General features: G+C 53.1%; 13 protein-coding genes across 13 annotated transcripts; 7 read left to right on the top strand and 6 right to left on the bottom strand.

Annotated features, from left to right (window-relative positions):
* Positions 1-351: 351 nt before the first annotated feature.
* SAICODRAFT_23632 (uncharacterized protein) lies at positions 352-4929 on the bottom strand (the record flags this gene model as incomplete). The annotated part of the gene is made up of 3 exons (XM_019166712.1): positions 352-1494; positions 1570-1677; positions 1798-4929. The coding sequence occupies 3 exons, from the start codon at positions 4927-4929 to the stop codon at positions 352-354; spliced, it is 4383 nt and encodes a 1460-aa protein (XP_019026041.1).
* Positions 4930-5442: 513 nt separating this feature from the next.
* SAICODRAFT_33596 (enoyl-CoA hydratase/isomerase family protein) lies at positions 5443-6490 on the bottom strand (the record flags this gene model as incomplete). The annotated part of the gene is made up of 4 exons (XM_019168302.1): positions 5443-5511; positions 5567-6114; positions 6179-6322; positions 6418-6490. The coding sequence occupies 4 exons, from the start codon at positions 6488-6490 to the stop codon at positions 5443-5445; spliced, it is 834 nt and encodes a 277-aa protein (XP_019026040.1).
* A 339-nt stretch (positions 6491-6829) lies between these two features.
* SAICODRAFT_69573 (uncharacterized protein) lies at positions 6830-10152 on the top strand. The gene has a single exon (XM_019170485.1). It carries the CDS (start codon positions 6947-6949, stop codon positions 9869-9871), a length of 2925 nt encoding a protein of 974 aa, XP_019026039.1. The 5' UTR covers positions 6830-6946; the 3' UTR covers positions 9872-10152.
* A 766-nt stretch (positions 10153-10918) lies between these two features.
* Positions 10919-11926, top strand: SAICODRAFT_33593 (Aldo/keto reductase; the record flags this gene model as incomplete). Its single annotated transcript, XM_019168301.1, has 1 exon — positions 10919-11926. The coding sequence occupies one exon, from the start codon at positions 10919-10921 to the stop codon at positions 11924-11926; it is 1008 nt and encodes a 335-aa protein (XP_019026038.1).
* Positions 11927-12112: 186 nt separating this feature from the next.
* SAICODRAFT_196475 (uncharacterized protein) lies at positions 12113-13084 on the top strand. The gene is made up of 5 exons (XM_019166139.1): positions 12113-12194; positions 12250-12332; positions 12396-12491; positions 12538-12626; positions 12694-13084. The coding sequence occupies exons 1-5, from the start codon at positions 12187-12189 to the stop codon at positions 12949-12951; spliced, it is 534 nt and encodes a 177-aa protein (XP_019026037.1). The 5' UTR covers positions 12113-12186; the 3' UTR covers positions 12952-13084.
* A 98-nt stretch (positions 13085-13182) lies between these two features.
* SAICODRAFT_29146 (5-methylaminomethyl-2-thiouridylate-methyltransferase) lies at positions 13183-14623 on the bottom strand. The gene has a single exon (XM_019167334.1). The coding sequence runs from the start codon at positions 14607-14609 to the stop codon at positions 13218-13220; it is 1392 nt and encodes a 463-aa protein (XP_019026036.1). The 5' UTR covers positions 14610-14623; the 3' UTR covers positions 13183-13217.
* A 245-nt stretch (positions 14624-14868) lies between these two features.
* On the top strand, positions 14869-16154 carry SAICODRAFT_29145 (peptide chain release factor 1). Its single transcript, XM_019167333.1, has one exon. It carries the CDS (start codon positions 14910-14912, stop codon positions 16104-16106), a length of 1197 nt encoding a protein of 398 aa, XP_019026035.1. The 5' UTR covers positions 14869-14909; the 3' UTR covers positions 16107-16154.
* Positions 16155-16649: 495 nt separating this feature from the next.
* Positions 16650-17304, bottom strand: SAICODRAFT_29142 (uncharacterized protein). Its single transcript, XM_019167332.1, has one exon. It carries the CDS (start codon positions 17112-17114, stop codon positions 16713-16715), a length of 402 nt encoding a protein of 133 aa, XP_019026034.1. The 5' UTR covers positions 17115-17304; the 3' UTR covers positions 16650-16712.
* A 270-nt stretch (positions 17305-17574) lies between these two features.
* Positions 17575-18126, bottom strand: SAICODRAFT_29141 (uncharacterized protein). The gene is made up of 2 exons (XM_019167331.1): positions 17974-18126; positions 17575-17921 (listed from the first exon to the last, which is right to left on the bottom strand). The coding sequence occupies exons 1-2, from the start codon at positions 18096-18098 to the stop codon at positions 17645-17647; spliced, it is 402 nt and encodes a 133-aa protein (XP_019026033.1). The 5' UTR covers positions 18099-18126; the 3' UTR covers positions 17575-17644.
* Positions 18127-18306: 180 nt separating this feature from the next.
* Positions 18307-19328, bottom strand: SAICODRAFT_76717 (dihydrofolate reductase; the record flags this gene model as incomplete). Its single annotated transcript, XM_019171035.1, has 3 exons — positions 19321-19328; positions 18768-19259; positions 18307-18713 (listed from the first exon to the last, which is right to left on the bottom strand). Coding segments are annotated over exons 2-3 (645 nt in total), but the record flags the coding sequence as incomplete, so codon positions are not given.
* Positions 19147-20503, top strand: SAICODRAFT_53321 (actin-2; the record flags this gene model as incomplete). Its single annotated transcript, XM_019169208.1, has 4 exons — positions 19147-19259; positions 19321-19519; positions 19577-20056; positions 20126-20503. 4 exons carry the CDS (start codon positions 19147-19149, stop codon positions 20501-20503), a joined length of 1170 nt encoding a protein of 389 aa, XP_019026031.1.
* A 247-nt stretch (positions 20504-20750) lies between these two features.
* On the top strand, positions 20751-22694 carry SAICODRAFT_64193 (uncharacterized protein). Its single transcript, XM_019170056.1, has 2 exons — positions 20751-21156; positions 21218-22694. Exons 1-2 carry the CDS (start codon positions 20767-20769, stop codon positions 22337-22339), a joined length of 1512 nt encoding a protein of 503 aa, XP_019026030.1. The 5' UTR covers positions 20751-20766; the 3' UTR covers positions 22340-22694.
* Positions 22514-23056, top strand: SAICODRAFT_196410 (uncharacterized protein). The gene has a single exon (XM_019166138.1). The coding sequence runs from the start codon at positions 22689-22691 to the stop codon at positions 22980-22982; it is 294 nt and encodes a 97-aa protein (XP_019026029.1). The 5' UTR covers positions 22514-22688; the 3' UTR covers positions 22983-23056.
* Positions 23057-23076: the final 20 nt, after the last annotated feature.

Raw genomic sequence — 23076 nt, 5'->3', positions numbered from 1 at the left:
CGTGTGCATCGGCTATCCCCACCAACCTTCGAAGAATAGAGTTTCCGCCTATGAAAGCGGGAAGCTCGTGGGAAAGCTGCACTGATAGGAGAAATGTAACCCCGCTTCCATGCCAAGCTTCTTAAATGGATCGAGGCACGAATTCAATGTCTGTAATTATTGATAGTAGAGCTACAGCTAACACCAATCCAAACGTCAAGTCAAGAGCACAAAAGGCTCCCTCCCTAACATGCGATCGATCCTCCTGCCTTCGCAAAGTCCTCCTTCCTTCACCGGGTGTCAATATCGTATCCTCTCCTCTCACTAATCATACATTGTCCCCCCTGTCTTTGAATCACAGCTACAGCTACCCTACTCCCTCCTAACCGACTCATTCGTACTCCACCTCCTCAACCTCCCCATCAACCCCCTCACCCCACCCCTCTCGCCCCCCGCACCATGACCATCGTCCTCGTCAGCAATGGCATGCTCCCACTCTCCACTTCCCCTCCCACCCCCTCCAAACATCCCTCTCTTCACATGCCCAGGCCCAGGCGCACGATTCCCACTCCCCGCCGACTCCGACGAACCAACCCTCCTCGCCACCGGCCTCACTCCCTCCATCGGATTCGTAGCAGGCGTCAAAGTCGGCGTCAAAGCACTCGGCGCCAAATCAACGACTACGCCACCATCCCTCGTAACCGCATTCGTCAACGAGTACCCCACACGGGCCCGAGCGTGCGTGTGAGTTTGGGTGTCGGAGTCTTCGGTGGGGAGGGGCATAAGTGCATCCGCGTCTTCGCTTTGGGTTGTTGAGGTGTGTGCGAGGGTTGGTACGGCTGCAGCGTCGGCTGAGGGACGGGAGTGTGAGATTTTGCGGGGGCGGGGTCCTAGGTGGTGGCTTCCTCCTCCCTCTCCCTGGTGCTGAGGGTGGGTATCAGCGTCGGAGTGTGAGTGGATAGACGACGAGCTCAGAAACGACCACCCCGAACTTCTCCTCCTCCTCGCTTGCGGCTTCCCTTCCAACACGACGCCCTCCTCACTCTTCCTCTCCCCCTTCGGCGTGGGTCCACGTTTGATATTCCCCGCTCCACCACGTCCCGTTCTCACCACCTCATCCCTCGAGCTCGCCTTAGAGTTGTTGGACGTATTAGTCATGACTCGCCTCAACGCTGGCTCGTCCTCTTCGAATACCTCATCTTCCTCGCCTGCCGCGACTTGTGATTCCGGGAATAGGTTCCCGCTGCCGCCGCGGCCGATGCTAACCCTCACTGGTTTATGTGGTGTGAGTACTCCGTGTTGAGGTTTCTTGGAAGGCGATTGGAAGGCAGGCGAGGAGGGTGACTGGGGGATGGTCGGTGATGTGGGTGCCGGTGAGCGTTCTCTGCGGATATTCCCCGCTCCGCCACGGCCTGCACGGATGATGACCGGCTTGTCCTTTCTCTCTCCGTTCTTGGTCTTGTCCCTATCCTTCTCCTTGTCTTTGCCTGTGAGTAATCCTAATAGTGATGGCATCTTGGTTTGTCAATTGTAAATGGTTGTTCGTTGGGCCTTTGAGAAAATCCCTTGATTTCTACGAGCACATCATACCCCACTGCCAACAGCGCGGCTTGCATCAGATGAGATACCGAGCCGCGCGATACGCTGAGCCGCATTGCGCAGCCTCACCGACATCCAGGCAACCCATTCAAAAATCAACTGCAATTCTATCCTATCCTATCCTATGACCTGGTGATATGCTTAGGAGACACTCTTCCTCGGCCGGCCACGTCCCCTCGTCCCGGTACTCGTGCTGGATACCGAACTGGCACGACTAACGCCAGCTTTCTTGACTGCGCTCGTCGCACCCTTCTTCTCAGCCGCAGCCCCCTTCGCTTTCTTCGCCGGCGGCTGTCCCTGCCCTTCCTCCTCCTCCTCCTCCTCAACCCCCCTCTTATCCTTCGACGACCCATCCATCTCCTTCATCACAACCAACAACAACGTCGAACACCTCCTCTTAATCTCATCCACACTCCTACTCTTAAAAAACCAGTCGAACCGGAACAACGGACTCTCCCTAATCTCCTCTCGAATAATCTCATGGATATCCTCCCGATCAAGTCCGTACTTGTCGAGCATAACAAGCAAGAATCGGTCTTCGTCTTCGGTGTAGATCTTTCCCTTGTTTTGTGCGTAGATGAGTTTGAGTTGTTGGAGTGGCGCACGGTACATCTCGATTTTCTTTCTCAGCAATTGTTGTTGCTTGGACTGTTTCTTCAACCTCGACTCCCCTTCTTCAATCTGTGCAATAAAGCGTTCATGGCCAGCGAGTTCGGCATAGCGGTCCCAGAAGACTTTGGCGTACTCCTCCACCTCCTCAACACTCTTGCCCTCGATCTCCACAGCTATAGCTTTGATGTTCTCCCGACCATACCTCTCATTCGCACGGATAAAGTGCTGGAAATCACGACGGGACCATTGCCCAAATCCCTGTGTCGACAACTCCTCTTTCTCCGCAACCTCCTCCTCCGTCAACGGTTCCGCCTCATCAATCTCCCTCTGCGCATCCTCCTGCTCCTTCACACGTTTATCAAGATCGTCATCGGGTCCATCGGCGAGGGGAACCTTGTATTCCTGTTCTTTCCGGTAGTACGCAGTTTCCTTATTCTGCAACTCCGTCAACCTCACAGGATAGAACTGGTGATCCTGGACGTTGGTCTGTTTCGGCGCTCTCGGCGCTTTAGGCTGTCCAGCGACTCTACCACCAGTCTTGAGAACACCCTTATAGTACCCATCCATGGAGTAATTCTGCTCTTTGCGTTCACGTTTGGAGGGGTTGATCCACGCCAGTCCCAGACCCGCGCTCTTCTTCTGATAATCCGTCCCGTTCCACTCGTATGCGGAATCAAACGTAAAGTTCTCCAAATCAGTAACACCAAGCTTCGAATACTTCTCATTCAACTCCTTCGTCCTATCCTGACCCTTCGCCAGAATAGCATCAAGGTCATCCTCCGTCATAGTCCCTCCATCGCGTTTGTTAAACACGCTTTCGGCACCATGCTGGATCATACCCAACAAATCATCCTTGGAGGCATTGTTGTTCGTCTTAGCGCTCGTGCGTTGCTGTTGAATAACGAGTTGATCCAACCGCAATTTATGCGCGGCTCTTTCCAAGACTTTTTCCTCGACAGAGTTTTCGGTGACGAAGCGGTAGACGTAAACCTGCTTCTTTTGTCCGATACGATGCGCACGGTCCATTGCCTGTAAATCCGCCTGCGGATTCCAGTCTGAGTCGAAGAGGACGACGACATCGGCGGTGTTGAGGGTGATACCCAATCCACCCGCACGTGTCGTCAACAAGAAAATGAATTTGTCGGAATCGGGACGGTTGTAGTCGTCGATTGCCGCGATACGGTCTTCGTGCGCCGTGGAACCGTCGATTCTGCAGTACTTATAGTCGCGGAGGAAACAGTAATCCTCGAGAATGTCGAGGACACGAGACATCTGTGAGAAAATCAAAACACGGGAGCCCTGTGCTTGCCTCCTCTTCAACAACTTGTCCAAAATAACCATTTTACCACTGTTATCAACGAGGTGTTCATCAGTCGTGAACGGCGGTCCAGGCTCCGCACCATCGAAGAGGTAGGGGTGGTTACAGCACTTCCGCAACTGCATAACAATATTCAACAACCGCGTCTTACCCTCCTTCTTCCCCACCGCTCCATTCACCGCATCGATATCTTTCTCCAAGATGCGTTGGTACCACTTAACTTGCATCTCCGAAAGACCGACGTAAAGGTTCGTCTCGATCTTGGGTAAGAGTGATTTCTCCACATCGTTCTTGACGCGGCGGAGAAGGAAGGGACGGAGGACTTTGTGGAGTTGTTGGACGACGGTGTCTTGGTCGCCCTCTTGCTGTTCGAACCAAGAGTCGAAAGCTTGGGAGTCGGAGAAGACGTCTGGGAGGAGGAAGTTGAGGAGGGCCCAGAGTTCGTGGAGGTTGTTCTGTAATGGGGTTCCTGTGATCAAGAGTCTGTTTCTGGATGTGAAGAGACGGATGACCTGCGACAGCATCGATTCCTCGTTCTTGATTCGGTGGGCTTCGTCAACGATGATGTACTCCCACGCAAACTTCTTGAATTGTGTCTTTTCCTTCAATACGATCTCGTAACTTGCGATACAGACATCGAAGTCTCCGGTCAATAGGACGTTCTCAATTAAATCCGCACGCTCATCCTTCGTTCCCTGGATAACGACCGTCTTGACATCCGGCGTCCACATCTTGAACTCACGAGCCCAGTTGTCGAGCGTGGATTTGGGGGTCATGACGAGATGGGGACCCTTGACGCCCTTGAGGTAGCGGAGGTATCCGAGGAAAGAGATTGTTTGGAGGGTCTTTCCGAGACCCATTTCGTCGGCCAAGATACCATTGAGGTGGTTTTCGTGGAGGGAGACGAGCCAGTTGAGACCCTGGACCTGGTAATCACGCATTTGTCCGTGGATGTAGGACGGCGATTCGGTGAATACAGTCTGCTCCTCTCTCTCTTCTTCGACGTTTTCTTGGAGGAGTTCGGCGTCTTCTTCTTTTTCGGATTTCCGGTGTCGACGGTCATCCTTCTTCACCGCCTTCTTCTTCTTATCGGAAGAGTTCAGCTTATCCGTCTCCTCCAAAATCGCCATGAACTCCTCATCCTGCTCAGCACGGATATTGATGAAATGTCTAAACAGATCGGTTTGGCCCAAGAGGTATTGGAATCGCTTTGCGGAGTCTCTGATCTTTTCTTTGTCGAGTTGTGATTTCTTGTCGGCCATTGCCTGCTTTCGCTTCGCACCGGTTTTCTGGGTATTGCCATCTTCCTCGCCCATGGATTCGTTCTCGTTGTAGTCGGCTTCGTCAACATCGTGCTTCATGTCCTCCATGTCGACATCTTCTTCGGCCTGTGTAGCCTTTGTGTTTCTACCGCGAGCCATTGTACGCGTCCTCAATTGTCGATCTGATTTGTGAATGATCTGAATGAAGGGTAACAATTGAAAGAGGCGAAAGGGACGATGGAGTGGTGGTTAGGTAACGGACGCGGTTTTGCTGGGAAATCGCGGGCGCGTGTCGAGGTCACCTCAACCTGCTGCTCGAAGCGTGCTAAACCTGTTTGAGCGTAAATTGCAACGACGCACACAGAGAAACCGTAGAATCATTAAGGCCAAAGAAGGAGGTTATATAGGCATCAGTGGTATCATTGGACTGGAGGGAGTTGATTGGAGTGGCTACGCGGTAAGAGTGACGAATTCTTGGGCAGGTTGGTGTAATACTTCCTGATTTCCCGTGGTATCCTTCATACCGTACAATCTGACCTCCGCGGGGTCCTTTACGCGTTTCCCTGTCTTATTTCATCCTCTATCTGCCTTCTGGACCTATTCCGACGCGATCCTGCCGGGGTCTCACGGTGCCCTCACCTCCGGCACCACCTGCACCCTGCCACATCGATCTCACAGCTTTGGGAATATTGCCTTGTTCTTCATCAATGTAGCCTTGACAGCCCTTCCGATATCTCCACTCTAAATCCTCCCACATCAGCAGTCACTCTCCCACATTCAGGTTCGTTCAACATACCTGCAACATCCCCGCATTCCAAACAGCCGTATACTCCAATCCCTCCTCAACCGTTTTCCCCCTCCCCCAATTCAAGAGGTGTTTCGTCCCCTGGACCGCAACTGGACTTTTCTCCCCGACCTTCGTGGCCAATTCGATCGCCGCACGTACACACTCCTCCTTGCCCAGAAACACCCTACTAACAAACCCCTGCTGCAATGCCTCCTCCGCCCCAAACGGCCGCGCTGTGAAGCATATCTCCCTAACCCAACTATCAGACCCAACGATATACGGAAGACGCTGCAACGACCCAATATCTGCAGCGAGTCCGATATCAACCTCCTTCACGCAGCCGGAGAAGTCAGAGGAGCAGAGGCGGATATCGCAGGCGGAGGCGATGTCGATTCCTAGACCTATGGTTGTGGAGTGGAGTGCGGCGATGATGGGTTTGGGTGTGCGCGAAAGGGAGGAGATGGCGTGTTGGAAGTCGAGGATGTGGGTGCGGAGATGGAGGGCTCGAGCCGCCGGATCGGAGGAGCTTGGGGAAAGGATTTCGGTTGCCGCCTTAACTATTGTGAGAGAAAGTATCGGTTAGTTGGGGTGTTACGTGACAAGAAGGGATGGGTCACGAACTATCTAGTCCAGCCGTGAAGATCCTCTGCACAGAACTCAACACGATCGCGCGGACATCTGGGTCTGTGCTGGCTTTGTCGACGCAGGCGCCTAGTTCTCGCCAAAATGGTTCATGAAACGCATTCAATGGAGCTCTATTCAGTTCTGTACCGCAAGAACTGTCAGCATATATTCAAAGAAGGGTTCCAGGGGAGCGTGGGAGTGCAGGGTAAGGGAAGAGAGGAGGGAGGGGTAAGTACCGATGTGCAGGACCGACGGGACTGGGAAGGAAGTTCTGAGGAACTCGTAGTCGTATGTAGCCTTATCTGTCATGGCTCGCTGTCGTCAAAGGTGTTGGAGGTTAGGGATGGTGTACGGTGTTCATCTCGGGGCTGTGTACGAGGCTCGGCTGCGGGGTACCGCGACCGGGGGCTCTATCGTAGCACGTTGAAACAGCCTCGTGTTTGACAGCTTTGAAGCTTGTTTATCCGAATCTTTTTGAAAAGGCTTAAATCGTTTGACCCTCCAGATGATTATTCTGTCAAGTTGAATCGACACGCCTCCGGGTATACGTTCCTCCAGTTCCGGAGTAAGACCGCCCCGGCCCGTGCAGCACGCGCAGCAGCCTGACGAAATTGGGCAGCATACACCCACGAACGAACACGAACACGAACAAGATCATAAGAGGGCAGCTCGTTCAATCCAGCATACAGTCACACGCTCTGCCTCCTACATTCAGTATCCAGTCGACCTTCACTTGCTCAACTTTTACGGGGTTGTTGGCTTGCAATGGATCTCGAAACGGTCGAGGTTCACTCCCGCGACCTCCTGATCAAGTGGGTACAAGTCCCCGCTGGACATACCCTATCATACCAAATCAAACCGACGAAGAAGTCGATCAATTACGCTCTATACCGGAAGCCCACAACTCCCTCTTCTTCCTCGGATCCTGCAAGCCGGGCTCGTGGTGGCGGCTTGGGTACGGGGTCACCCGCCATTCCGGGCCCACAGACAGGACAAACGTGTCAGCAACGCCTGAGTGCAGCGGGACTGGTCGAGGTCGTATGGGGTGGCCGTGTTTCTGGAGGGCAGGTCGCGAGGGGTACATGGGACGTCAAGAACGGCGAAGCCGGGATGTACGCCCTCGTCTTCGACAACACCTTCTCCAAACAACTCTCAAAAACCGTGACATTCATCATTACCCACGCGCCCACGCCCTCTCCCACCACTCTCTTCTCCGCCTCCTCTCTTAACACTTCTGCTCCAACGCTGACTCCCGACCCATCCTGGTCCGGTGGGACGACACATAGCGGTCCCCTCCTCAAACGCCGCCGCAAAGCCCTCCAGGGTTACGCCCGCCGCTACTTCACCCTCGACATACCCACCGCTACCCTATCCTACACCCACTCCCCCTCCACTCCTGCCCACAAACGAGGCATCATCCCACTCCCACTCGCGACCATCACTTTCGTGGTGGAGAGGAGAGAGATTGTGGTTGACGCCGGGGCGGAGATGTGGCATTTGAGGTGTGGTGGCACTTTTGAGTTTGAGAGCTGGAGGGAGGCGATGGAGGTTGCAGTCGAAGGGTTCGAGGTTAGGGAGCGGATGGGGATTGCGCATTCGGGGGCTGGGACCGGAGCGGGGAGTCTGAAGGTCAGAGCGAATGAGCAGCAGCAACAGAGGGAGAGGGACGATGAGAGCTGGATGAAGGTGGAAGAATTGGTGAACAGGTTGGAGGGTGTTAAGGAGGGAATCAAAGACGTGAGAAGTGATATCAACAGTGCCACCGCATCCCCGAACTTGAGTGCAGAAAACCTCAGTCCCATACCAAGTCCCTCGAAGGCACCAGCGAAGGGACTTTTCAAGCGCACACCGAGTGGCAGGACGGGTACGCCAACGATTTACCCGCCGCCGAGTCCTGATCGTGTCCTTGCGCCACTGGTCTCATGTTCGACGTCGTCGGGAACGAAGTTGAGGGGTTTGGAAAGGGAGGTTGAAGATATCATTGCACAGTTGCGGACTGTCACAGCCTCTCGTGCTCGGATACCGCGGACGCCGCTCAGCACTTCGCCGTTGAGTCCCAAGTTTGAGCACGGGTTTTCGCGTTCGCCTGGTAGTTCTCGTCCCTCGATCGATGGCTCTCGAAGTGTCATGACAACCACCAACGAAGAATGGTTCGACGCCGAAGACCAACACTTAGCCACCTCCGCCAGCGACGCCGTCGGTCACGGTTCTTCCATCATCGTGCTGGAGAATGAGAGGGATTCAGCGACGGCGTTGATGGATGTACAGGAAGAAACGGAGAGCGAGGAAGAGGTCTTCATGAGTGATGGTGAGAGTTATTCGACGGAGACGGAGGAGAGTAGTGCGGAGCCTGAGCCTGCACCCCCGATTGGTGCGACGAGTGGGGCTACGCAGATTTTTAGACGGGAGGATAGTCGGGGGACGATTGCTACCATTCGTTCAACCAGTACCAATACTGGGGATCTTGAGGAGGGTGGAGATGCGGGTAAGGGTAGGGTGTTGTATCCGCTTGAACGCGTTGGCGAGGTTAGGAGACGGGCGAATTTGCCGAAGGAGGTGACGGTACAGCCGCCGTCTCTCCTAGCCTTCCTCCGTAAGAATGTTGGGAAGGACCTGTCTTCGATCGCCATGCCTGTCGCGTCGAACGAGCCTCTCAACCTACTACAACGTATTGCGGAGGAGTTGGAGTACTCTAGGTTATTGACGGTTGCGCAGACAAAGCCAAAGGAGGATGGCGAGAGGATATTATGGATTGCTGCGTTTGCGTGTAGTGCGTTTAGCAACATGAGGGCGAAGGAGAGGAGTGTGAGGAAGGTGTTCAACCCCTTGTTGGGTGAGACATTCGAATGCGTGCGTGAGGATCGTGGATGGAGGTTTATCGCAGAGAAGGTCGAACACAGGCCACCTATTGTGGCAATGTGTGTTGAATCCAAACATGGATGGAAGCTGGATGCGTCACCAAGTCCTGAGCAGAAGTTTTGGGGAAAGAGTGCGGAGATTATCACGCATGGGTCTACGCATCTGGAATTGGGGGGGGATGTGTATGTGTGGGATAAGCCTGCGACTTTTTTGAGGAATATTGCGATGGGGGAGAAGTATGTTGAGCCTACTGGCACGATGACGGTGACGAACCAGACCACTGGAGAAAAGGCAGTAGTTACGTTTAAGGCCGGAAAGATGTTCTCTGGCCGGAGTGAGGATGTGGCGGTCCAGGCTTTTGATGCGGGTGAGAAAGTCCAGAAGTTGGGGTTGAGTGGGAAGTGGACGCAATCACTGGCTTTTGTTGGCGGTGGAAGGGATGGAGAGGTAGTGTGGAGTGTTGACCCGTTGGTTGATGTCCCTGAGAAACATTGTGGTTTCACGCAATTTGCGGCGCAGTTGAATGAGGTTACGGAGATTGAACGTGGATGTTTGCCTATCACCGATACCCGTCTTCGTCCTGATCAGCGCATGTGCGAGATGGGCGAGCTTGATGCCGCCGAGCCTATCAAGCTCGCACTCGAGGAGAACCAGAGGAGTAGAAGGAAGGAGATGGAGGCGAATGGAGAGACCTGGATTCCGAGGTGGTTTGAAAAAGTTAGTGGAGAAGGCCTGAATGCCGTCTGGAGGATCAAGGATGGTGAAGATGGATATTGGAGAGAGAGGGAGAAGGGTGACTGGACTGGTGTGATGCATATTTTCAAGCATTAGGATAATAGCTGGCATACTTACAGTTCGAGATGAGATCTTAATATGGACTTGCTTATCTCGTACCGTGGACGTGAAGTGGAGGTTGAGGGGATCGGGATGATGGAAAACTGAAAATCCGTATTTGTGGATGAGGCTATGGACACACTTGTAAGTGTACACCTTGTCTAGCTCATGTATCCAGCGCGAAGTGGGATCGTTCTCAAATATGGGATTGACACGGTTGGGATACGGTCAGGCGTGCAATTGGAGCGCAGTCGTGAGAAACTTGAGGGCAGCACTGGTAATATCACCTTATGGGTAACTCTTAAGGCATACAGATCGAAGCATTACGAAGAGATATATTCTCGTAGTTAACGAATACGCAACGAGTCGACACATACTGCCAATATCGACTGCACCAGCAGTTCATCTCCCCTGCTACTTCATGCCTCCGGCGGTAGGATCCCTTGACAAAGTAGGTGCATATAGACAACCTCTACAAGTCCGAGCATCCGCAGTGAGCGAGTATGAGAGCGTCCGGTAGTTATGTCGGACACCAATCCAAGTTCCACATATCTCGGTTCCGCTCACGTAGCGCCTCCGCAGATACCGCCAGCTCTGAAAATCTGGCCTTTTCCTGACCTCATAGTATCAGAAGAGGTCTTCAACTTTGGCACTCTCAGTCACCTCCCAATTTGTATCATTTTTGACAATGCATTTGCATGTTTGCACCTAAGGCATTGAAGAAAGGTGTTTCATGGTACAGTTACATGGGTTTTGACATCTAATAGTTGCAAAGAATTCAAGATTGCTTCCTGAAGTCTCCAGATCTCATCATCTTCCACGGTTTGTACAGCTACCTGTACGTCGGTCGGGTCCAAGGCGTCCGCGATCCTTCACGTCATCATATCACCCCGCCTCGAACAAACTCCGGGATGATCGGCCAAAGAAACGCCGCCGCGGATCCCAGCAAATAAGAACTGGCAGCATGCCGGACTTACCAAACCACCACACATCCCTTGAGATCCTTGAAATACTACAATGGCTCCCGAATTGAAGACAGACAAGATGCAGTACCGTTTCCTCGGCGCGACCGGATTGAAGGTCTCTGCTCTCTCCCTCGGTGGCTGGATCACCTACGGAGGACAAGTGACTGGTGACGGTGCCGCGGAGTGCATGGCCAAAGCATGGGAGTACGGGATCAACTACTTCGACACTGCGGAGGTCTACGCAAACGGAGAATGCGAAAAGGCAATGGGTGCCGCGATCCAGAAGTTGGGATGGAACAGGTCTGACTACGTTATCTCGACCAAGTTGTACTGGGGTGGAGCGGGACCAAACGACAAGGGCTTGAGTAGGAAGCATTTGCTGGAGGGTATGAAGAAGAGTTTGGAGAGGTTGCAATTGGATTATGTTGATATTGTCATGGCGCACCGTCCCGATCCGCTTACGCCTATGGAGGAGATCGTTCGTGCGTTCACCAAGATCGTCAATGATGGTCATGCTCTTTACTGGGGTACATCCGAGTGGTCCGCGTTCGAGATCGAGCACGCTCACCATGTCGCGACCAAATACAACCTCATCGCGCCCTCTGTCGACCAGCCTCAGTACAACCTCCTTGAGCGCAACAAGCTCGAGAAGGAGTTTGTGCCTTTGTTCAAGTTGTACGAGTATGGTACCACCATCTGGTCTCCCCTCTCTTCTGGTATCTTGACCGGAAAGTACAACGACGGCATCCCCGAGGACGGCCGCCTTGCCCGCGATGACCCCATCATGAAGAAATTCCGTGATGGTCTCTCCACCGAGGAAGGAAAAGCCAAGCTCGAGAAGGTTCGTAAGCTCACCAAGGTCGCCGAGAAACTCGGTGCCACCACCGCTCAGCTTGCCTTGGCTTGGTGCTTGAAGAACCCTAATGTCTCTACCGTCATCACTGGAGCTTCTAAGCCTGAACAGGTCGACGAGAACGTCAAGGCTCTTGAGATCTTGGAGAAGATTGATGATGGTGTTATGAAGGAAATCGACGAGATTTTCCAGAACAAGCCTGCCGAGCAGGAGTTGTTCGGTCGTTGGGCGTGAACCACCCCTACCGGAGGGTTCGAGGAGAGCACGATAGGCTTATGGAATTTAGGATATCAATCATACCATATCTCAAGAACCCCTTGTTTAACCAACTTCGTGCACAGTACATGTATTACGTACATCGGGCGCTCGTACAGCTGCCCGCGGTCTCCGCAAATCCACATCGGCTCCAGCAACGACAAACATCAACACCAAAGCGCATTCGTTACAGCGCATAGCATATACCACTTCCTACTTGACTGATACTATTGCCCATAATGCTCAAGTAAGCGATAGGAGACTACAGGATTCCGAAGGGAATGCTGACCGATGGCTTACAGGATCTGGACTATGAAGAAGGACGCTGCCGAGGCGGAGAAGAAGAGGCCAAAGGTCAGCGCTGCGCAGATTCGTGTTCAAAAAGGTAAGTTCCGCACACAGCCCTGATAACTTCAGGCAGTTGTTGACACGGCTGTGCGATTTGTAGATTTGACCGAACTCTCACTTCCTTCGACGATGCAAACACAATTCCCCAATCCAGAGGACTTGCTAAACTTTTTTCTTACAATCGAGCCCGATGAGGGTATGCGAGACTTTCAACTCCGTGAGCAGTGCTGATGGTCTCACAGGCATGTATCGAGGCGGACTCTTCAAGTTCTCCTTCGCAATCTCAAACGACTATCCCCACCAACCCCCAAAAGTCCGCTGTACCCAAAAGGTGCCCCAAAAGTCTTTGTCACTGTGTACGTAGTATACGGTCGCTAACATAAACTTCTGGGACACAGATCTACCACCCCAATATCGACCTCGACGGAAACGTCTGCCTCAACATCCTTCGCGAAGACTGGAAACCGGTCTTGAACCTCAATGCCGTCATGGTCGGCCTACAGTACCTCTTCCTCGAGCCAAATGCGGATGATCCGCTGAATAAGGAGGCGGCTGAGGATTTGAGGAGGGATCGGGAGGGGTTTAGGAGGAATGTGAGGAGTAGCATGGTGGGGAGCAGTGTTAGGGGGCAGGTTTTCGATCGGGTTGCGAGGTGAGAGTGAGTTATTGTCGGGAGGATATACGAAGACGTCCGTCTTGCGCTGGCGTAGGATACGATAGGAGGAGAGGAGTGAACGTCGGCTATATCAAAGAAGAGGAGATCAGATGCATTTGGCCTACGCCTATACTAATGCTCAAAGTTGAAAGGTGGATATACTAAGCTAAACCTTAAAAACGCCAGCGCCGACAAAGGTTCCTATCTATCCAAACAAATACGTACAAGTACACCCTCCGGATCCTACGATGGCTGCACCCATAGCCCTTAATCTCCTCGATATGAAGTGTGAGTCTCGTCTTCCTCCGCATACTTGATCGCTCCACCACCCAAACAGATATTCCCTCTCCACACCGCGACGTGTTGACCCGGCGTTATCCCCCTCTGTCTATTCCTAAACAAGATACGCACTACACTTCCCTCTGGGCCATCACTCAAAACCTGAATCCCACATTCCTGTGCGTAGGGTCCATGCTTAATCTGAGCTTCCAAAGCAATTTCTTTTCCAAGAAGCGGAACACGCTCAGCTTCCGTGATCCACTTGAAATTATGTGCGATGAGAGAGCGATGGTACAGGAGGGGGTGATGAGTTCCGTTAACGATCGTGATCTCATTTTTCTCTTGGTCTTTCTTCAAGACAAACCACCGGCCCCGAAAACTTGGTGTCATCTGTGGAGTTGAGACTCCGCTTCCCTCTCCAACGGTGGCGTGCCAGAGACCTTGATGGGTCCCAACGACGACGCCGGAGTCAGTTTTGATAGGGCCGGGATTGGGTTCAAGGTATTGGGAGAGGAAGTCGCGGAAGTGCTTGCCGTGGTTGGAGGGTTCGACGAAGCAGAGGCCTTGTGAGTCTGGTTTTTGGGCGTTGGGGAGACCGTGGGAGAGGGCCAATCTGCGAACATGGGATTTGGGGTATGCGGACAGCGGGAAAAGGGCATGGCGGAGTGCGCGTTGCGGAATTTGCGAGAGGTAGTATGTTTGATCCTTCTTATCGCCTTTGGAGCGCATGAGGACGCTTTCCTTCGGAGGGTCGAGGGATGCGAAGGAGGTCGTGAGTTCGAGGCGATGAGCGGCGCGGGCGTAGTGTCCCGTCGCTAACCACCATTTCTGATTCGGACCCAGTGGTCCTTCGGCAGCGGCGAGTTGAGCGACATGATCGAAGAATTTCCCGAATTTGATTTCGCGGTTACACCACACATCCGGATTTGGTGTCTTCCCCACCCTATACCCCTCCAACGCCGGCTCAAACACATCGAGCCAGTAATCTTTGCTCAAGTCAACCCGTCTACACGGGATCCGGAGGTGTGCGCAGACTTCTTGGACGTCGTGCCAGTCGCGTTCTTGGGGGCAACCTTGGGCTGTGCGGGAGGGGTCGTCGTCGGTTGTCCAATTTCGCATGAAGATTCCCATGACGTCGTGCCCGGCCTGTTTGTACAGTGAGGCGGCGAGGGAGGAGTCGACGCCGCCGGACATTGCGACGTAAATCGTGTCGCCCCGCCGCGGTGCGTGATCGACATATGCCACCCGTTTTTCAAGAGTCTCCACCGCTTCCTTGGACGATTCGGCCGGCGTTGCAGAGGATGAATACGCTCGACACCCCAGCACACTCCTTCTGATTGGCAATGTCGACAGGCGAGGCCAACATAACGATAATCGCATTTCGACTGACTTGATTGTCGGAAGAGGCAAATATTGTAATATGTGCCTGTAGCGAAGATACGTGGCGGTGCAGGGTGCCGTCTGTGGCGTAGCTTGCTTGCGGGTCCTCGAGGGTTCGCGAATTCGAGTTGGTCTGGGATTGCAATTGTTGAGAGGATCATGTATAGATTACCATGGGTCTGCCGGAGTTGCCTGCGACAAGCGCCTCGGATCAATCGCTTTGGACCCGCAATAGTGAGATCACCGCCAGTTCGAGTGACGCCGTCGCATCTCCCTGCGACACCATATACCGGGATCCGTATGGCTTCGACTGTGGCAGCGGAAACAAAAACAGATGAGGCTTACCAAACGGGTGAACTCAGCCCGGCGCTGCGGATGCGTGCAAAACGACTCAAATCACAGTACAACGCCTTGAAAGCCCGAGCCAACGCAGAAGCAGCCGAGGGTGTCGAGTTCAACAAAGAGACAATCGCTTTGAATAAGCGAATAAGTGACTTGGAAGATGTATCGAACGCTTTACAGGCCTTGGAAGACGCGGAACGAAGCATCGAAGAACTCCAGAAAGAGATGAACTCGACCACAGATCCGGATATGAAAGCAATGGCTCGCGAAGACATGGAAGCTACAGTCGGCGGCCTGGTCAAACTGAAAGAAGAGCTCACTATCGCGCTTACACCGAAACACCCTCACGCCCACCTCCCCGCTCTTCTCGAAATCCGATCCGGTATCGGGGGTGATGAAGCATCCCTCTTCGCCCACGATCTCCTCAGAATGTACGAAAGGTACTGCGCCATAGAGGGCATGCAATTCAAAATCATGTCCATCAACAAAAGCGACGCAATGGGCGAAGGATTATCAGAAGCAATCATCCAAATCTCCTCACCCGGCGCATTCGGCAAACTCCGCGGCGAAGCCGGCGTCCACCGCGTCCAACGCACCCCCGCAACCGATGCAAAAGGCCGTGTCCACACCTCGACCGCAGCTGTGAACGTCCTAGCAGAGATATCCGAACAAGACGCCGAAGACGACGAACTCGCCCAGGTCGACATGCGCGAAGTCAAAATCGACGTCATGCGTGCTCGTGGCGCCGGCGGACAACACGTCAACAAAACCGAATCCGCAGTCCGGTTGACCCATTTACCCACCGGCATCACAATTTCCATGCAAGACTCCCGCTCCCAACACGCCAACCGCGCAAAAGCCCTCCTCGTCCTCCGTTCCCGTTTAGCGGCCCGTCGTCGGGAAGCCAACATCCAGCGCGAGAAAAACTTACGACGGGCGCAGGGAACGGTGAGTAGGGATCGAAGCGATAAGGTACGGACGTACAATTGGCCGCAGAATAGGATTACAGATCATCGGTGTGGGTACAGTATGCATGATTTGACGGGGGCGATGGAGGGGAGGGTTGCGGGGTTGATTGAGGAGGTTGGGAGGTGGATGAGGAGTGAGGAGTTAGAGGAGGCGATGGCGGCGGATCGGGAGGCAAGTGCAATTTAGAATTGTATTACGAAAGCATAGGCATGGTGTTGAGACGATAGAAAAGATAACAAAAGTCTATTCACCCCCTCTATAACATGAACTCTTATCTATAGCATGTCTAAGCTGGAACGCATGCTCAAAATTCCACTCCACTGTCACTCCCCGTCCCATCATCAGAGACCTTCCCTTTCATAATCTCACACCCTTCTTCCTCACCCTCATCTGTGTCTTCAGCCTGCCGCACCTCATCATAACACCACCCACACTCAACCCCAAAAGAACACCTCATAACACCCTCAACTTCCACCCCCGCATCCCCCTCCACCCGTTCGCTGACACAATGTGCAGCCCACCACTCCATCCTATTCAAAAACCCCGCCAACCCCTCTTTATACTCCACTTCCTCCTCCTCTTCATCCTCAACAATCCTCCTCATAACCTTCATCAACAACCAAAACTCCCCTGCCTCCCCTAACCGCACGAGGGGGAAGTGGTTGGATGCTTCATTGGCAATGGCCGCGTTAATCCGTTTTCGGAAGAGGATTCGCATGATGTTATCCTCGTGCCCTGGAGTCAAAACCGCCTCCGGATCGCGGGGACGCCAGAAGACTTGGGAGAGGTGGTTCATGTGTTCTGTAAACCAACACCCTGGGCTCTCAGGGGAGATGCCGACCACTGAGTCCATGAGTCCATGAGAAGGGAGAAACTTGGAGCTGGGGTGGAGCTCGGGCGGGGTTTCGCCATGGGGGAGGGGGTGTTGAGGTCGCGGAGGAAGTTGTGCATGGAGGACGAGAAGGCGGAGTGCGCGGTCATGAGGGTTTCGTGGGATATGTCGGGGCCAACGAGAGTGAGGATGTCCTTGATAGATGGCATGGCTGGTTGTCCGGGAAGGCTAGCGCCCGTTGGAAGGACAGATGTGTTGAGCTCTCGCAAGAAGCGGTGCATGTCGAGGGAGAAAGCGGAGGTCGCCATCATCTGGCTTTCCTCGATCTTGTTGTTGTTGAGAGTAGAAGTGGTCGTGTTCATGATAGATGGCGTGACTAGTCGTTGGTTGTCCAGCGAGGTTTCGAGTGATAATATGTCGAGGACTGTGGAGGATCGAGTGACAAGACCTCGAGGGAGAGATGATAAAAAGTGGTAAGGTGGAAGAACGGACAGAGGAGGATGTAGCAGGGTTTTTTTACCATCGCACGACCCTAGTCATCCCAACGAAGACATCATGACTTCAAGTAGAAGTTTGAGCCCGAGCGTGCCGCATCGGGAAATATGGGAACCGCGCTAGCGTGAGAAGAGGCCTAGGAGGAGCGCGGCGAGACAGGAATAGTCGTGACCGCAAGATCGATCGGGGTTGCTGTACGGTATGACTTATTAGGAGACAGTTCCAAGGTTGCAGGAAGCATATTTCAGATGAAGTCTGTGTTAATGCGTGTTGGGTAGGATTTTATTGCATTGCTAGCGCTCAGCTGCAGCCTCAGCAGCACTGTACCAAGAGCCAGCCGCCATCACACAGCAGGCTTGACTGCCTTTTCAATCCCGTAAAACTTCTATATCGAACCTCATATCAAATCCTCAAGCTCCACTATCTCTTCCACTCTCTGCAGATACGGAGCCAAGAGATTATTGGCGAGTCCCCCGGGGGGCATGAGTAGGAGCAGGAAGTCGAGGATACGGGCGAGGGTTGTTGCTATGAGTATGAATGCTACATAGGTAGGCTGTAGCGGACGCGTGGGAGCACTACGAGGAGGATAGGGTGGGATGGCCACGAAATTAGGCAAGTCAAGTACCCCTACGCCTGGGTGAAGGAGAATTTGGCATGGGAATACTGTATATCCGGTATACCGTTATCAATTAAACGTCTAATTCAGTTCACTGACGTTGCTGTCAGGTGAACTTCGGATATAGCGTGATAGTGCTTTCATACGTATATGGCTGTGCGTAAGGCGAATGCTGTCCGGAGAGGATGAACGGTTTATCTGGATCTAGATCTTGAAATAAGACATCGTATGTCATCGACGACGATGACGGATTTGATACGGACAAACGGACGAAGGTGGTGTGCGCAATCGCAGGCGTCTCTTTCCCCATCCCCTCACCCAATCCTCCCCCCCAAAACCACATCTCCCCCAAACCTCTCCCACACCACATCCCTCAACCACCCCTCCCCCCCCACCTCACCCCCGCCACCTCTTTCCCCTTCCCCATCAATATCGATACCCACCCCCTCTTTCCCAACATACACCGGCGCGATCGTGACGATGACCACATCCGCCGCTTTTTCTCGTAGTACGTCCGCGATAACGCGTGCCCCGCCTTCGATCATGAGGGATGCGATACCGGTGTCGTAGACTGCTTTTAGGATATCATCCCACATCAGCGCCCGCGGGCCGGTGGTGGGGATCTTAATGACGCGCCCACCGACGCTTTGTAAAATTTGTAATTTGTCCTCGTCGAGCACCGCGTCAGACCGGACGAGGTATGTTGGAGGGTGTCCGTGTCCGGCTGCGGCTGTACGGATAAGTCGGGTTTCGGAGGTGATTGGGCTTCGGAATGTGGGGTCGAGGATGAATGGGTGGGGTTGTTGGGGGAGGGAGCAGGGTGGTGAGTTGACTGGGTCGGGGAGACGGGCTACGCACCACACTCAATCAACCAACTGAAGCTTCAGGGAGTAGAACCACATACCATTAAGCCCCGGATCATCCCCAATCCCAGTCCCAACCCCAACCAAAATCCCCTCATGCAAAACCCGTAACCGATGCGTCATATACCTCGACTCCGCACCAGAGAGCCGTAGTTGCTTCCGATCTGAAGCTGCGATTTTTGCGTCGATGGATTGGGCGTAGGTTAGGGTTACGTAGGGTCTGGCATTCCGGGGGGAGGGGAGGAAAGGGAGAAGGAATGAACTTGTTTTTGAGTCCATTGTGTGTGTGTCGTCGTTACAGGTATCGAGGGTGAGCGCAGTGCCGTATTCGGTATGTGGAGGGGGTGCGCTGAGCTGCGGCACCACATTCTACCGTGACTGACATCAATAGACGATTGATACAAGATTGAAGCAATTGCAATGGACGACGCGAGTTTCCTTACGAATCAACCAGTCGTCATCGACAACGGCTCAGGTGTAATCAAAGCTGGCTTCGCAGGCGAGGACCAGCCAAAGTGCTTCTTTCCTTCATAGTACGTTGCACTCTCGGACATGGAGACTGTGTTGAGGAAAACTGACTCGAGGTGTTTACAGTGTCGGTCGACCGAAACATACGCGTATCATGGCTGGCGCGGTGGAGGGTGATACATTCGTCGGCCCAAAAGCGCAGGAATTGCGGGGGTTGCTGAAAGTGAAATACCCGCTGGAACACGGCGTAGTGACCGATTGGGATGATATGGAGCGGATATGGCAATACCTATACTCAGAGGAACTCAAAGTCCTCCCAGAAGAGGTTTGCTCAATCCCCCAGAACTCCTGACATGCACACAAGCTGATAGTGGACAAACAGCATCCAGTCCTCCTAACAGAAGCCCCCCTAAACCCCCGACAAAACCGTACAACGATGGCCCAAATCCTCTTCGAATCATTTAACGTCCCAGCCCTCTACACCTCAATCCAAGCCGTCCTAGCCCTCTACGCGTCCGGCCGCACAACCGGCCTCGTTCTCGACTCCGGCGACGGTGTCACGCACTCTGTCCCAGTCTACGAAGGATTCGCCCTCACATCCGGAATCCAACGGATGGATCTCGCTGGCCGCGACGTAACGGAATATTTACAACTGTTGATGAGGAAGGGTGGGTACAGGATGGAGACGAGTGCGGAGAAGGAGATTGTGAGGGGGGTTAAGGAGAAGATGTGCTTTTTGAGTGTGGAGCCGAGGAGGGAGGAGAAGGAGTGGGTTGCGGCGGAGAAAACTGCGAGGACGGCGGGGGGTGGGGGGAAGCAGCTTGGGGAGGAGTATAGGTTGCCGGATGGGCAGTCGATACGGGTATGCTTCCAAACTCCCTACATGTCTGCTTGTTGTGTTGTTTTGCTGATGGGATATGTGTGAAAATAGCTCGGCGCCGAACGCTTCCGCGCCCCAGAAATCCTCTTCGACCCCTCCCTCCTCTCCCTCGAATCCCCCCCCCTCCCAACCCTCCTCACAAACTCCCTCTCCCTCTCCGACCTCGACCTCCGCCCCACCCTCTCCTCCAACATCATCCTATCCGGCGGCACAACCCTCCTCCGCAACTTTGGTGACCGCCTTCTGAACGAACTAAAGACACGGTTACCGAAGGATAGTAAGATTAAGATTTATGCGCCGCCGGAGAGGGTTTGGAGTACGTGGATTGGGGGGAGTATTTTGGGGAGTTTGAGTACGTGGAGGAGGATGTGGGTTAGTGCGGAGGAGTATGGGGAGGATCCGGAGTGTATTCATAGGAAGTGGGCGTAGTGAGCCGGCGATGGTGAGTGGTGCGAGCGATAGAGAGCGATAGTGAGCGCAGAGCATCTTTGGAGGGCGTAGGACTGGAGAGGGGCGAATGGGGCTTTTGCATTTTGCTAGATAGTTACACATACCCAAGACACAGGAATCAATAATACTTTCGTTATCAAATTGTGGTTTCCGCATAAGGGATGGTGCGACAGGCTTTCCCGCGATCACGTACTGCTGCTGCCCTGTAACGTAGACGTAAACAATCCCCACCAACAATAATCATGCCAATTCAACGGCCTGCGGCCGCGGGCGACATACCATGGAACACTTCAACAGTATTCTTGGGATTATTGGTCCTACGCATCCTCAACGCATTGACCATCAAAACATTCTTCCAACCAGATGAATACTACCAGTCCCTCGAGGTTGCACACAAGATCGTTTTCGGGTACGGGTACACAACGTGGGAGTGGGACGAGGGCATACGGAATCCGCTTCATCCCGCTGTTCTTGCGGTGTTGTATAAGGTTCTCAGTGTTGTTGGTGTTGATACACCGGATGTCGTGGTTGTTGCGCCAAAGGTTTTGCAGGGGGTATTCGCGGCCGTTGGGGATTTTTATACGGTTAAGCTTGGAAGGAAGATGTTTGGGGAGCGTGTTGGGCGATGGACGGTATGATTTGGTCTACAACAACTATGGAAATGAGTACGACATGGGCTAACATGATGTACAGCTCTTCTGCACCGTCACTTCGTCGTGGAATTGGTTCTGCTATACACGCACCTTTTCGAACTCCCTCGAGACGGTATTGACGGCATGTGCCATGTACTACTGGCCATCATTGCAATCGACAAAGACGAATGCTTCTGCTGTCCTTGCTTTAGTCCTTGCAGCCGTCGCTTGTGTGATGCGACCAACGAACGCCTTGTTGTGGGTGTGGTTGGGAGGGCATATCATGCTCAACAGTCCCCACAGGGTCTTCTTCATGGTCCAGGCTGCTTTAGTGGGAGTCTTGGCTATCGGACTGAACTTTGTCATGGATTCACTGTACTATCAGCGTCCAGTCTTCACCCCTTTCAACTTCCTCCAGTTCAACCTCGTGGAAGGATTATCGGGTTTCTACGGATCCTCGCCGTGGCATTATTATCTCACGCAGGGACTCCCGCTCCTGCTTACCGCTTTCCTGCCCTTTACGGTTGTGGGATTGGTTAGGTATGCGAGTGCCGAGCATGTTGGACTTGTGGTGTGGGTGGTAGGGTGTTACTCTGTGATCGGGCATAAGGAATGGCGGTTTTTGTACCCGTTGTTGCCGTTGTTGTTGGTGTACACATCTGTGTCGATATCTCGACTATCAAGGCGGACAAAGGGTCGAGTCGTGCCGATTGTCGTTTTACTGAATGTGGTGGTCGCGTGGTATGCTGCGCAGGTTCATCAACGAGGGGTGATAGACGTGATGGACTACTTGAAAAACGAACCTGATGTTCAATCGGTTGGGTTTCTGATGCCTTGCCATTCTACACCTTGGCAGAGCCATTTGCACAATCCTGCTTTGGATGATGCGTCGTGGTTTCTTACTTGTGAGCCACCGTTGAGGTTTTCAATAGATGAGAGGAAGACGTACAGAGATGAAGCGGATCGGTTTTATGATGACCCAGCTGGGTTTTTGAGAGAGAACTTGGATGAGGTTGGGGGTTTAGCATGGACAAGTCATTTGGTCTTTTTTGAGGTGTTGGAGGGGTTTGTGAAGGAGTATACGGAGGGGAGTGACTACCGGGAGTGTGCACGGTTCTTCAACACACATTTCCATGATGATAGGAGACGGACGGGGGATGTGGTTGTTTATTGCAGAACGTGACACTGACAGATGAGGAAATTGAAACGAGACGGGAGGCAGCATTGATCACGCCGGCGGGCGAAAGAAGTCTCTTACGATGGACCCAGCTGGTTCTATCCAACCCCGCATCTGGGGATCGGAACCCAGAATGCGAGAAAGATCAGCAGAACAGCCAAGACTCGTCCCCTTTAGTGTACCGGCGTAAAGCCAGAAGTATACTTGGGCAAAGATCGTCTATCGACACCTAGTAGTAGGGTATCAGGGCATAAGGGGAATATCAAACACGCAAAAACCGAGTGAAGAGATGTATGAGGTATGGTAGCGCTGAATACAGGGTGATAATGGGAAAAGAGTACTGCAGCTAAGCACAATGCGCAGAAAACAAAGATCTGCTCAAGGTAGGTGCACGTTAGCAATGACAATCGCCATCTGGAATGTAATTTTTCCATTTCCGAAACTCTCTACTCGGTCATTCTGCTGCACAGCTGGCAGTTGGTCGATCAATTTCTTGATTACGACTCCTTCGACACTACGCGCTCTGACTTTTCTCACGCGGCGCGAGAGACTCGAAAGGTGTTGCAGAATCAGACGGAAGGTTCTGCCTCTGCCAGGGCACCATAACGCCATCCACGAAGTGAATCGACAGCAGTGTACATGTAGGTGAATTAGCTGCTTGATTGACAACGGTATAACGGATATATGCCCATAACAGATCTTCCTAAATCCCGTCCATAATCGTACTTGCCTTAATCCCATTG

This window comes from Saitoella complicata, assembly GCF_001661265.1.
Source record: "Saitoella complicata NRRL Y-17804 unplaced genomic scaffold SAICOscaffold_4, whole genome shotgun sequence".
NCBI lineage: Eukaryota > Fungi > Ascomycota > Saitoellomycetes > Saitoellales > Saitoellaceae > Saitoella > Saitoella complicata.
The sequence above is the reverse complement of the archived record's forward strand: the minus strand, read 5'-3'. Positions and strand labels throughout refer to the sequence as shown.

Coding starts and splice junctions, on each gene's coding strand:
- SAICODRAFT_29145 (XM_019167333.1), top strand. CDS start 14,910: ATGGCTTCGACTGTGGCAGCGGAAACAAAAACAGATGAGGCTTACCAA.
- SAICODRAFT_196475 (XM_019166139.1), top strand. Junction 12,492..12,537: donor TACAATCGAGCCCGATGAGG/GTATGCGAGACT, acceptor ATGGTCTCACAG/GCATGTATCGAGGCGGACTC. Junction 12,627..12,693: donor AAGTCCGCTGTACCCAAAAG/GTGCCCCAAAAG, acceptor TCTGGGACACAG/ATCTACCACCCCAATATCGA.
- SAICODRAFT_69573 (XM_019170485.1), top strand. CDS start 6,947: ATGGATCTCGAAACGGTCGAGGTTCACTCCCGCGACCTCCTGATCAAG.
- SAICODRAFT_64193 (XM_019170056.1), top strand. CDS start 20,767: ATGCCAATTCAACGGCCTGCGGCCGCGGGCGACATACCATGGAACACT. Junction 21,157..21,217: donor AGCGTGTTGGGCGATGGACG/GTATGATTTGGT, acceptor CATGATGTACAG/CTCTTCTGCACCGTCACTTC.
- SAICODRAFT_196410 (XM_019166138.1), top strand. CDS start 22,689: ATGCGCAGAAAACAAAGATCTGCTCAAGGTAGGTGCACGTTAGCAATG.
- SAICODRAFT_29146 (XM_019167334.1), bottom strand. CDS start 14,609: ATGCGATTATCGTTATGTTGGCCTCGCCTGTCGACATTGCCAATCAGA.
- SAICODRAFT_29142 (XM_019167332.1), bottom strand. CDS start 17,114: ATGAACACGACCACTTCTACTCTCAACAACAACAAGATCGAGGAAAGC.
- SAICODRAFT_29141 (XM_019167331.1), bottom strand. CDS start 18,098: ATGACATACGATGTCTTATTTCAAGATCTAGATCCAGATAAACCGTTC. Junction 17,922..17,973: donor ACGCTATATCCGAAGTTCAC/CTGACAGCAACG, acceptor ATAACGGTATAC/CGGATATACAGTATTCCCAT.